The sequence below is a fragment of the Acomys minous genome (genome assembly GCF_964271855.1).
Source record: "Acomys minous genome assembly, chromosome: 9".
NCBI classification, from domain to species: Eukaryota; Metazoa; Chordata; class Mammalia; order Rodentia; family Muridae; genus Acomys; species Acomys minous.
Window position 1 is genome coordinate 6,862,505 of NC_140490.1, and position 12,436 is coordinate 6,874,940.

The following is a 12,436-nucleotide window of genomic DNA, read 5'->3' on the forward strand; positions in this document are numbered from 1 at the left end:
AACACTGAAGAGAGTTTGTTTTGTTTTCTTTCTGATGCTTTGGTATCCTCTGTCACCTTCTTTCCAGTCACATGCTTGCTTTCTCACACTGGAATTGCTTGTACCGTTCTGTACCAGTGTCTCACAACAATGAGTGAGGCTGGTGCTGTCATTGGCTTCCTCTCCTATTTTCCTCTTGTTGATAGTGTCATTATATTTTTATTATTGTATAAAATAACCCGGGTACTGATATGTTTATAATGATTGTAAAATAACTCATAGTTGTAATCAAGTATCTAAATTATAAAAGCATTCCTTAGTGATTTAACCAGAGGGCTATATAGGGTAAATTTGGGGAACTCATTTTTACTGTTTGTTTCTCAGGGGCCAAATAAATTGCTCTGAATCTCTCTTCTTTCAACCTGTTATTAGTTTACTACTGTTGGCAGTGTAGTTAGGAAAGAACATTGTGTGTCCCACTGGCCAGGGTATCTTTCCTCCATAGACTTTGGAAACATAAGATGAAATTTAGGTGTGGTGTGATTTAGGCTGGATACTCAGGGAAGAGCTAAAGAGCTTATAGGTCATATCTGTCACTGAGTTAGCTCTAACATGAAAAAATGCCAGTTTGTTTTATAAGACTTTGTTTTCATTAATCCTCCTGGCCCTTCCCACAAGACAGGGTTTCTCTGTGTAGCCCTGGCTGTCCTGGAACTCACTACATAGACCAGGTTGGCCTGAACTCATATCTGCTAACCTCTGCCTCCAGAGTGTGTGTTGGGGTTAAAAGTGTACCACCAATCACCCACCTCAGCAACTCTTCTTCTTCTTCTTTTTTTTTTTTCCTGAGACAGGGTCTCTCTGTGTAGCCTTGGCTGTCCTAGACTTGCTTTGTAGACCAGGCTGGCCTCGAACTCACAGTGATCTGCCTGCCTCTGCCTCCCAAGTGCTGGGATTAAAGGTGTCTACGACCACCACCTGGCTTTTTTGTTTGTTTGTTTGTTTTTGAGACAGGTTTCTCTTGTAACAGTCCTGGCTCTCCTGGACTCACTTTGTAGACCAGGCTAGCCTTGAAAGAGCAGGCTAGCCTTGAACTCACAGAGAACTCACTGTGATTAAAGGTGTGTGCCACCACATCTGGTCTCATTTACATTTCTTTAGTAAGTATTAAGCATCTGTCTAATTATATTCTAATAAAGCTCTAGTAACTGATTAAGTTATTAATCTAATAACTGATGAAGTTCCTGAGGGGGAGAGAGAAGTCCTCTTTGTTGCCTGTATTTTAAAAATACGGTTTGTAGGAAGTAATTAAAAATACATTTATTTTATTTTATTTTATTTTTTTAAAAAAAGCCTCTCTGTTTTATAGCTCTGGCTGTTCTGGAACTTGTTCCAGACTAAGCTGGCCTCAAACTCTCAGAGATCACCTGCATTTGCCTCTTGAGTGTTGGAATAAAGGTGTGTACTATCAGTCCTGGGAAACATTTTTTGTTGATGTATAGTAATCACATATGACGAGTTTCATTACGATACTTTGATACACATGTATAATGTATTTCGATCATATTTACCCTGCCCTACTCTTTCTTGACCCCTTCCCACTCCCACTGAACTCCTTCTCCTTTCCAGTTGGCCCCAAGAAAATGATGTAACCTAAATGACCATCCTTAGTGCCTCTTGAATGAGTTGCTGCCTTGGAGTGAATGCTGATATTAGGCCTGGGAGGGTCGGTGTGGGAAGAATACAGTTCTTACTTTGCAAAATGCTGGGCATGTCTGCAGAATAATTTAAATTTTTTTCTTTTGGTTTATGAGACAGGATCTTGTTGTACGGCCCTGTCTGGATTGGAACTTGCTGTGGTAGACTAGGCTAGCCTTGAATTTGCAGTGATCCTCCTGCTTCGCTCTCTCTCTCTCTCTCTCTCTCTATTTTTTTCTCCTTTCTTTTGGTTTTTTGAGACAGGGTTTCTCTGTAAAGCCTTGACTGTTCTGGACTCACTTTGTAGACCAGGCTGGCCTCAAACTCACAGAGATCCACCTGCCTCTGCCTCCCAAGTGCTGGGATTAAAGGCGTGTGCCACACACCTGACCTCTATATCTTATATAAGTGCTGAAATTATAGGCATGTGCCACCATGCTCAGCTTTCATGGAATTTTTTCTTTTTCTTGTTTTTAAAAATTTTTTTCTTATAGGTGTGTGTATATAAGATATAATCATAGATGTTATTTGTGGAACTCTTAAATGTTTTGTACATTTTTTTTCCGGGTGGGGATAAGGAGATCTCACATAATCCAGACTGAGCTTGGACTTGCTATGTAGCTGAGGTTGACCTTGAACTTTAATTCACTGCTTGCTGGTTTTGGGTGGACTAGCTCCTTAGCTGGCCCTGAGTTCCTGGGCTCTGCCTGTCTCCAGTGCTCCATGCTGGGATCTCACACATGTGAGGGCATGCCTGGCTTTTTATGTAGACAGTGGGGCTTCAAACTCAGATCCTCAAGTTTGCATAGCAAATGCTTTTACCTACTGAGCTGTAAACCCACCCCATACCCCCAGTAACTGTAATTTTTTTCTTTCTATGAGACAGGGTCTCTCTGCGTAGCCTTGGCTGTCCTGGACTCTCTTTGTAGACCAGGCTGGCCTTGAACTCACAGAGATGCCTCCTGAGTGCTGGGATTCAGTATTTATACTTTATTTTAATTAATTAATTATTTAATTAATTAATTTTGTATTAAGGGCTCTGCTTGTATACCTGCAGGCCGGAAAAGGTCATCAGATCACATTATAGCTGGTTGGGAGCTACCAAGTGGTTGCTAGGAATTGAACTCAGGACTTCTGGAAGAGCAGTCAGTGCTCTTAACTTTTGAACCATCTCAGCAGCCACCCAGATCCTGTACTTTTTGTTTTGTTTTGTTTTGGTTTTTTGAGACAGGATTTCTCTGTGTAGCCTTGGCTATCCTGGACTCATTTTGTAGATCAGGCTGGCCTTGAACTCAGAGATCCACCTGCCTCTGTCTCCTGAGTGCTGAGATTAAAGGCGCCTGCCATGCTTGTATCTCTTTTTTTGTTTTTTTTATTTTTTTGAGACAGGGTTTCTCTGTGTAGCCTTGGCTGTCCTGGACTCGCTTTGTAGACCAGGCTGGCCTCGAACACACAGTGATCTGCCTGCCTCTGCCTCCCGAGTGTTGGGATTAAAGGCGTGCGCCACCACGCCCAGCACCATGCTTGTATCTCTTAATAGCTAGCATTTTCTTAGATCTGCAGTTGGGCTCCACACACTCCAGTCTCAGCACAATCCTTTGTAGTTTTAGCCTTTTTGCTCAAAACAGGCTTAGTCTGCCCACCATAGCCACTCTGTTTCCTGTCGTAATGCCCTGTTCCCTGGGCATAGAAAGAATTCTTGCTCTTCTTGTACTGTGTCACTTTGTGGGGTTGGTGCTTGCCACATTTCTTGCAGAATGTCCAACAGGTCTTATGAACGTTCACCATGTTGGTAGGAACATTATCGGCTCAAGAAGCTGAACTGTGAATCTTTATAGTAAAGAACTAAGCAGCCTTTCTACATCTCTTTCTATAACAAAGTGAAACATGATTTCTTGTCTGTTTATTTTCCTTAGTTGGCTTCAGACAGTTTTTGTGTAAGCGATAGAAAATATGATTTTCTGTATTTTAACACTATATAATTTTTCTTTTCTACATGATGTACTAATTTGATGCCAAAGTTCAACCTTCTGAGTATTGCTCATTTGGGTAACTGTTTACCCAGAAGTTTCAGATAACCAGTGAATAAATCAACAAATAGTTGTTGACCTTTTACAAATGGTTGTAGATGTTTATCTCTATTTTCTTTCAAGCTTAAGTTAGAAGGAAATAAATATTGTTTCTGTTAATAAGGCTCTCTGAAGCTGGGCATGGTGGCGTATGCCTTTAATCCCAGCACTTTTTGGGAGGCAGAGGCAGGTGGATCACTGTGAGTTTAAGGCCATCCCGGTCTAAAAAGCAGGTCTAGGACAGCCAGGCCTACACAGAGAAACCCTGTCTCGAGAAATGAAAATGAAAAAAATTGTCACTGTCTCTGTCTCTTTCTTCCAGAGACAGAGTTTCTCTGTGTAGGCCTGGTTGTCCTGGAACTCTCTTTGTAGAACAGCCTGTCCTTGAACTTACAGAGAATTGTCTGCCTCTTTCTCCCTGCTGGAATTAAAGGCATGCGCCATTTTGCCTGGCCTAATAAGTCTCTATTTTAAAAAGTCACCTGTATCTTGTTTTAGATACAGATTTTGGAGACTTATTTAAAGGTAAGTAGAATTTAGTAAGATTCTGGAATTAGTTATTATAGTTACATTTTCTTTTTCAACTAATTTCACTGATTTCATACCTATTATCTCCAACTCTATAGAATAAAAATTCCACATACTGCAATCTGTGTGTTCAGAAATAACTAATATGAAGGAGTGTTGGGTGGGGCGGGAGTGGGGGTCTTTGACCACGATAACCAGCAGAGTAATGATCCATGAGAGGCAAGAAGGCAGTTCAGAAGGCTGGGCGTGGTGGTGCACCCCTTTAATCCCAGCACTCGGGAAGCAGAGGCCGGTGGATCTCTGTGAGTTTGAGGCTAGCCTGGTCTACAGAGTGAGTCCAGGACGGCCAAGGCAACATAGAGACACCCTGTCTCGAAAACCAAAAGCAAACAGAAGGAAAAAGAAAGAAAGAAAAGAAAGAAAGAAAGAAAGAAGGAAAGAAAGAAAGAAAAAATGAAGTTCAGGATCTTGTCCTGCATGTTCTGCCTGGAGTTAAACGTAAAGACAAAAGTGTGAGCACAGAGCACAGTGTTTAACCTTCGGCCCCGCCCCTAGCCAGCCCTCTTTGTGCTAGATCGCTGCATTTGGTCCTTAGATGTCATTACACTTTACTTGTTTTTTTCTGGTGCTCAGGATTCAAGGCACAGCCTTGTACATGAGTCATCCTCAGTTGCTTTTCCACCTTATTTTTGAGCTAGACTAGCTGGTTAGGATGACCCGGGGATATTCTTCTCTCCTCCCCAGCCCTGGGTTTACAAACATACCTGGCTTTTTGTCTTTGTCTGAGGATCAAACTCAGGTCTTCATGCTTTTGCTGTGAAGCATTTACCAACTAACTCAGTTGTTTCCCCAGATCCTCATACTATATTGATTATAATTGTTTTTTTCTTTTCAAAAAATTTATTTATTTATTAATTAAACAGTGCTTTGCCTGCAGGCCAGAAGAAGGCCCGGATCTCATTGTAGATGATTGTGAGCCTCCATGTGGTTCCCAGGAATTGAACTCAGGACCTTTGGAAGAGCAGGCAGGGCTCTTAACCTCTGAGCCATCTCTCCAGTCTTGTAATTGTTTTTTTCTTTAACTTTGAGATTTCCAGCCTCTCTTTTAAACAAATATAAAATTTATAGAGAAGTTACAAGAAATAGAAATAGAGATACTTTTAAAAAAAAATTATATATATAGGATCTCATGTAGTCTAGCCTGGCCTCAAATTTTCTTTGTAGTTTAAGGACTTTGTGCCTTTGCCTCCCAAGTGCTGGGATCTCAGTCGCATTACTTAGGCAGTGCTGGGATCTCAGTCACATTACTTAGGCAGTGCTGGGATCTCAGTCGCATTACTTAGGCAATGCTGGAGATTGATCCCAGGATTTTGCATTGTAGGCAGACCCTGCCAACTGAGATGTTTCCCTAGCTTGGCATTCTTGTGCTTTTCAGTGAAAGTCAACTATTATTAATATTTTCCTATATTTGTTTTTTATCTATGTATTCCTTTTGTGTGTGTTTGTGTGTACATATATGCATATATGCATATTTCTTTAGTTCTGAACCATTTGAGAATGAGTGGTAGATATGTTCTTTTACACTGAAGTATTAAAAAGTTTTTTAGCAAGGTGGTAGTGGTGCACGCCTTTAATCCCAGCACTCAGGAAGGCAGAGGCAGGTGGATCGCTGTGAATTCAAGGCCAGCCTGGTCTACAAAGTGAGTCCAGGAGAGCCAAGGCTACACAGAGAAACTCTGCCTTGAAAAACAAAAAACAAAATAGAACAAACAAACAAAAATATATATGTAGCTCTAATACCATTTCTATTCCTAGGTTTCTTCAGTAGTTAACAGTGGAGATCATGCTGCTCAGTGCTAGGCCTAGTACCCAACATTTCATTTGAAGTGCAGTGTTTTTGTCGTCAGTGTTTGCCTGACCCAATTTTACTGCCTTTCTTGCCCTTGTTCTTTTTGGCTGTCCCTTTCAGTTTCTGACATACCTAACTAATGTGACAACTTACTGCTTTCCTCCCATCATGGTGCCATTTAGAGCCTGTGAATCCTTTTTCTGTCACTGTCTGTCTTCCCTTTGCTTCTGTGCTTGGGTATGTGTCATAGGGCAGGCAAAGTTTCAGTGAGCACCTAATGTGGATACTGAAAGCTCCACCTGCCTGCCCAGTCCCTTTGCTGAGAGCTAAGTGGAGGCTCGTCATTCCTTTGCGGCAGTTGAGCTAAAGGAATGCTGCGTGGCTGGTTGGAGGTTTCTGAGTGGACTTGAGTGTAGTGTTGATGAGGGACATATAGAGAATTCAGGGTCTTACGGTCTGTGGGATGCGTGGGTTCCTCTTGGTTTGACATCAATCACTAGACAATGTGTGCGTGCCTCATTGTGACTGTCACTGTGATGGGGCTTTGGGAACAGTATAAGATTCATAATTAAGTGACAATATTATAGCCACCCAATTCCAGCTCTGCCACATACCAGTTAGGCAGATATCAGCTTTACATCCCAGTTTATTCTTCTGGAAAGTTGAACTATTAGTATCTACCTGATAGGCTCTTGTGAAGATTAAAGAATGTCAGTAGAGTGTCATCTTATTATGCCTGTATTTTATACAGTCATATGACACATGACTGATACGATGTAAAACAAAAGGAGAGTAATAAAAACAGTGAATAGTATGAGCATACAATGTATAATCAAATACTTTAATTGTGACATGCAGATTATGAAGATTATAAATAGCCCAGGAATGTAGAGAAGGGGAAGGACAGTCTTGTGCAACCAGTGAATAGTCCCGTGCCTCAGTTTTTCCACTGGACACACCGAGGATGGTGTCAGATGTCCCTTAGACAAGGATTAAAACCTCAAAGCATTTTTGCTTTTTGTTTGTTTGAAACAGGGTTTTGATACAAAGTCCAGGCTTCTCTGGAGCTCATGTGTAGGGTTACAGAAGTGTACCACTATACCTCCCTGCCCATTATGGTTTTTGTTGTTTGTTTTTATTTAAAGCAGGGTCTCACTGTGTAGCCATAGATGGCTTGGAACTCACTATATGGACCAGGCTGGCCTTCATCTTACAGAGATCTGCCTGCCTCTGCCTCTGAATGTGGAATTAAAGAGATGTATCATCAACCCTGCTTTTTAAAGCTTCTTTAGCTATTCTTTGTTTGTTTGTTTTTTTAAGATTTATTTTTTTATTATGTATACACTGTTTTGCCTGCATGTATACCTGCACTCCAGAAGAGGGCACCAGATCTCATTATGAATGTGGTTGCTGGGAATTGAACTCAGGACTTCTGGAAGAGCAACCAGTGATCTTAACCTCTGAGCCATCTCTCCAGCCCTGTTCTTTCAAGTTAAAGGCTTGTGCCACTACTGCCCAGCTCTTTTTTTTTTTTTTTTTTGAGATAGTCTTACTATTTAGCCTCGGCTTGCCCTCAAACTTCTAATCTCTCTGCCTTTGCCTCTTGGATGCTAGGATAATGGTGCCTGCTATAATACCTGGCCTATTTTTGATTTCCTAAGTGGTATATATTGCAGATATTAAAGGGAAGCTTGAGGAGATATTTGGAATTTAGCACTTCAGCCAGCTTTGGTTGTATATACCTATTGAGCACTTGGACAAGAAGGAGGATTGCTGTAGATTTGAGGTCATCCTGGTCTATGTCATAAGTTCCAGGCCAACTAGAGCTATATATTAAGACCCCATCTCAAAATAGAAATGTGGGTCATTGAGGTGACTTAGAGGGTAAAGTTCCTTGCTGCCCAGCCTGATGACCTGAGTTTGATACTGTGAGTGCGCATGGTGGAAGGAGAGAGAGAAGTGATTTAGGAACCCTGCGCTGACACGCACCTTTAATCTCAGCACTCTGGGTCTGAGGCCATCCAGGCCTACATAGAGTAGTTCCAGGCCAGCATGGCGAGACCCTCCCTGCCTCTCAGATGCTGGAGACGAGATGACTTCTTCTCAGGGATGGTGCTTGATTTGGTCCTCCTTCCTGCTGCCTCGCAGACGCTTCAGCTAGTTGAAGCCAAAAGTTGGTCAGTGGATGACTTCTCATTCTGAGCTCCTCTGTATCATGTGAAGATTGAGTGGTTTATAACTCAAATTATTTCTCTGATCCTCTGGAAAAATATTGATTAAAAAATTGGTTACATATGGTGGCAGAGGATGTCCCCTTCTGTCACAGACCTAGGGGAGGGAAATAGGGTGAAAGGAGGGGGAGGGAGGAATGGCAGGGAACAAGTAAAGGGACGACACTTGACATGTAATCTGAATAAATTAATCAAAAATAAAAACATTGGTCACACAAGGGAGTGGATGAGGCAGAAGGCATAAATCTTTTGGACTGGATATTGAGGACAAGAGTGATTCTCTGGGGTAGAGCTTTGTCCCCCTAGAATGGAGTCGGCGTGCTGCCGTGTCCTCCACCTGTAGACAGGGCTTCAGAGCCACGCACGGAAGACACCTTCACAACACCTGGAAGACAGACTTCCTTGCTCTTTTTTTTTTTTTTTTGTTTTTGAGAGGTTTATTTGGGGGAAGAGAGGGGAAGAAGAGTTAGAGCCTGAGTGGGTCATGAGGGGAGAGAGAGACACAGACAGAGAGGCAGTGGCGGGGGGTGGGGGGGGAAGGGAAGGGGGGTACCCGTTAGAGAGATTGTAAGAGAGAGATTAAGTGGAAGACAGGTAGCAGGTTTGTCCTTTTATATCTTGATGTTTGCTTTCTTAGTGATTTGTTGTTGTTTTTTGTTGTTATTTTGTTCTTCCTTAGCCTCATTCTAGAAAGTTTGGCTTTTATTTCTGCACAGTTTAGGTTTTTTCTTCAAAATTTAAGAGAAGTTTCTCATGAATGTGAAGATGCCGAACTTCTTTTTCCCTTTAGTTTAGCATTTCCCTTGTTACTTGTTCTCTCTCTCCTCTCTTTCTCTCTCTCTTCCCCTCCCTCCCACTCCCTCCCTCTCTTTCCTCTCTCTCCCTCCCTCCCTCCTTCTTTTTCTCTCCCTTTCTCCCTCCCTCTGTCTCTCTTTCTTTCAGCATTGTTTGCCAAGGTTTCAAGTTTATACTGAGAGGTGAGGCAGCGTTGATCTTGGCAGAACAGTCCAAAGCCAGTAGAGTCATTAAATGACGTAAGCTTTTGATTTTTTTTTTTTCTTTCTGTTAAAGCTCTCTGGCACAGCTGGCTATTCTGGTCTCAGAAGAGGAGAGAAGAGACTTTCTGAGGATCTGGTAGAGAGGACAGAAGAAAGTTGGAGCATACGTGAGAAGTGCAGCAAGGAACGTCAGCAGAAAGCCTACGGAGAACCAGACAAACTTCTTGGCCTTGTGGTATCTTTTCAGTTGTTTAGAGTTTGAGTTTTGCTAGAGGATGCTGAGACAAGGCACTAAGGGGGTGAAGAGGAGTGTCCTGGATTCCTGCCTCTCCTTCCAGTGGGAAGTCTTCAGTCCTCGAGAAGCATTGGAAAGAGAGCCGAGGAACACATCTTCGCCTGCTCCTGGATACTACTGAGTTGAAGGTCCATCTGTGTCACCAGGACGTTAGGGAAGGAAGCAGTTTCAGCAGCACAGAAGGAAGTAATACTTAAGGACTTCTCTGCGTTAGTCATGTGCCAAGTTACGTTTTGAACACCAGGGCAGGTGAAGGACAGATTTGTCACTTGGATCTAAGGGGACCCCTGAATTCTCTGAACTTACAGATGAGGTTGGAAGGCTGTAAACTCAGCCTTCAATGCAAACAAACTTCTGGATTCTTTTCTTTTGAGGACTTCAGAAGACACAGTTTCCCTGCCAAAAAGATATAAAGCCTTTCTTCCTGTTTTTTTTTTTTAAAGCTTTTTGGGCTAATGTGAACAATAATGTCTTGGAAAAGAAATTACTTTTCAGGAAGCCGTGGTAATGTTCAAGGGATGTTTGCACCTCGAAGCTCAATGTCTATCGCCCCCAGCAAAGGCCTCAGCAACGAGCCAGGGCAGAACAGCTGCTTCCTCAACAGCGCCCTGCAGGTAAGGCCACCTCCTTCCTTGTGACGGCTGTTACTTAGTCCATCTGCAGTCCTGTGGTTGCAGAAACCTTCAGATGTTATACTTACCAGCTTCTGTCTGAAATCCATAACCCGAGATCATATTTTACATTTATCTGTGTGATTTAGGCAAGGCTCTTTATCTTTTCGAATGTTACCTAATTTGTAGAATTGGAGATTATAAAGATAAAAGTGTTATTAATCAATGTCAGACTTTTTAGACTGTATCTTGAGACACTATCTCCTTGTTTTCATGTGCATGTGTTTTGATGTGTGTGGGTGCGTGTGTGAGTGTCAGCGTGCTCTGGCGATCCTCCATCTCTGCCTACCCAGCACTGAGGTTGCAGGCAGGGCTGCCATCCACACCCAACATCTATTGGGTGTCAGGAATCTAAACTCTTGCTAATGCAGCAAGTGACTGACCCACTGAGACATCTCTTCAGCCCCAAGGATAGTGTGGCTTTCAAGTAGCAGATACTCTAGGTGTGCTGTGGCCTGCCATCCCAGGGCAGTTTTATTATTGTTTTCTTCAAAAAATATTATTTTTATTTTTTAAACTATACATAGGCATGTGTCTGGATATGAGTATAGGTTCTTTTGGAAGCCAGAGTCATCAGATCTCCTGAATTATAAGAAGTTGTAAGCTGTCATGTGGATGCTGAGAATTGAATGTGGGCCCTCAGGCAGAGCAGCAAATGCTTTTAAGCACTATGCCATTTTTCCACACACCACTCCCCCTCGACCTTTTAAAGACAGGGTCTCATTATGTATCCCTGGTTGGTCTAGAAATCTATGTAGACCAGTCAGGCTTGGAACTCACAGAGATCTGTCTCTGCCTCCCAAATTCTGGGATTAAAGGTGTGTGCCAACATGACTGGCTTTTCTCCCCTTTCTGGTATATAAAATTTACTTTTATTTTATGTTCATTGTTGTTTTGTATGCATGTGAGGGTGTCAGAAGCCCTGGAACGGGAGTTACAGATAGACGGACAGGTGTGCAGTGCCATGTTGGTGCTGGGAATTGAGTCTGGGTCCCCTGAAGAGCAGCCAGTGCTTTTAACTACAGAGTGATCTCTCCAGTCTTTCTGTAGGATTTTTAAAAACTATATTTATTTTGGGTTCCTTAAATCTCTTTCTCCATATTCCTCCTAATCCCTTCCAACACCCCAACACCAGCAAGGACAGAAAGGTTGGTGGGAGAAGAAAAGTAGTTTTCCTTAGCTACTTCCTGCTGCTTAGGATTGTCGGGTTCCTAGGGGCAAGTTTAAGAATATCTCCAGCTTCCTCTGGCCAAGCTGCATCAACAGCAGCAGGAGTGGCAGGGTAGCCTCAGAACTTGGAACCCTTCTCACTTGCTCTCTGGGTCTGGCATTATCCCAACTGGCAAAGACCACACACCCCACAAGGTAGTTCAGCTGTGGACAAACTAGAGCAGCCCCCATGTCCCACACCTGGGATTAAAACAAAAACATGTTTACATAGAAACCAAAACTTCCACAACATCTTTCTTTTTTGGTTTTTCAAGACAGGGCTTCTTGTGTGTAGCCCTGGCTGTCCTGGAACTCAGAAGTTGTCAGCCAACTTTTGTCTCCTTAGTGTTGGGAATTAAAGACGTGTGCCTTTAATTCAGGTTTTGTTTTGTTTTTTATGTATTGTACCATTTTTCTAGCAAGGAAAATTTCCTAAGAAATTATTGTTACTTTATTTAAAAATATTTTAGTATGGATGTTTTGCCTGCTTCTGTGTGTATGCACCACATGCATACAAAGCCCATGGAGGCCCAAAAGGGTATTTGATCCCTGGGACAAGAAACTGTGAGCTGTCTTGTGGGTGTGGGGTGGAACTTAGGTGAGTCCTCTGCAAGAGGAGCCAGCTTTTAACTGCTAGGCCTCTCTACAGCCCCGACATTATTTAATTTTTAAAAAACTTTTAAATTACATTTATTTATTTACTTTTGTGTGTGTGTGTGTGTGTGTGTGTGTGTGTGTGTGTGTGTGTGGTATAAATGCAGTTATGTGTGTGTATGTACCCATGTATGTGCACATGGAAGCCAGGGGGAGAGATTGGTGTTTTCCTCTATTGCTCTGTACCTTATATGTTGGAGACAAGGTCGCTTAGTGAACCTGAAGATTGTCTTGCCATTTCAGTTAGGGTGGCTA

At 42.4% G+C, this 12,436-nt stretch overlaps 1 protein-coding gene across 15 annotated transcripts in view; it reads left to right on the forward strand.

Moving 5' to 3' along the window:
* USP54 (ubiquitin specific peptidase 54) overlaps positions 1 to 12,436 on the forward strand; it is an 84,465-nt gene that overhangs the window by 20,041 nt on the left and 51,988 nt on the right. For 14 of the 15 annotated variants that reach the window (XR_014781696.1, XM_084794930.1, XM_084794931.1 and 11 more), the window contains exon 2: positions 9,426 to 10,261. Coding sequence is in view for 14 of the 15 variants with exons in the window: in XM_084794930.1 (XP_084651056.1) it covers positions 10,115 to 10,261 (147 nt within the window). In the remaining variant the exon portion in view is untranslated. Of the gene's footprint in view, positions 1 to 1,348; positions 1,438 to 9,425; positions 10,262 to 12,436 lie in introns of all 15 variants that reach the window. The other variant, XM_084794925.1, reaches the window with a different exon arrangement.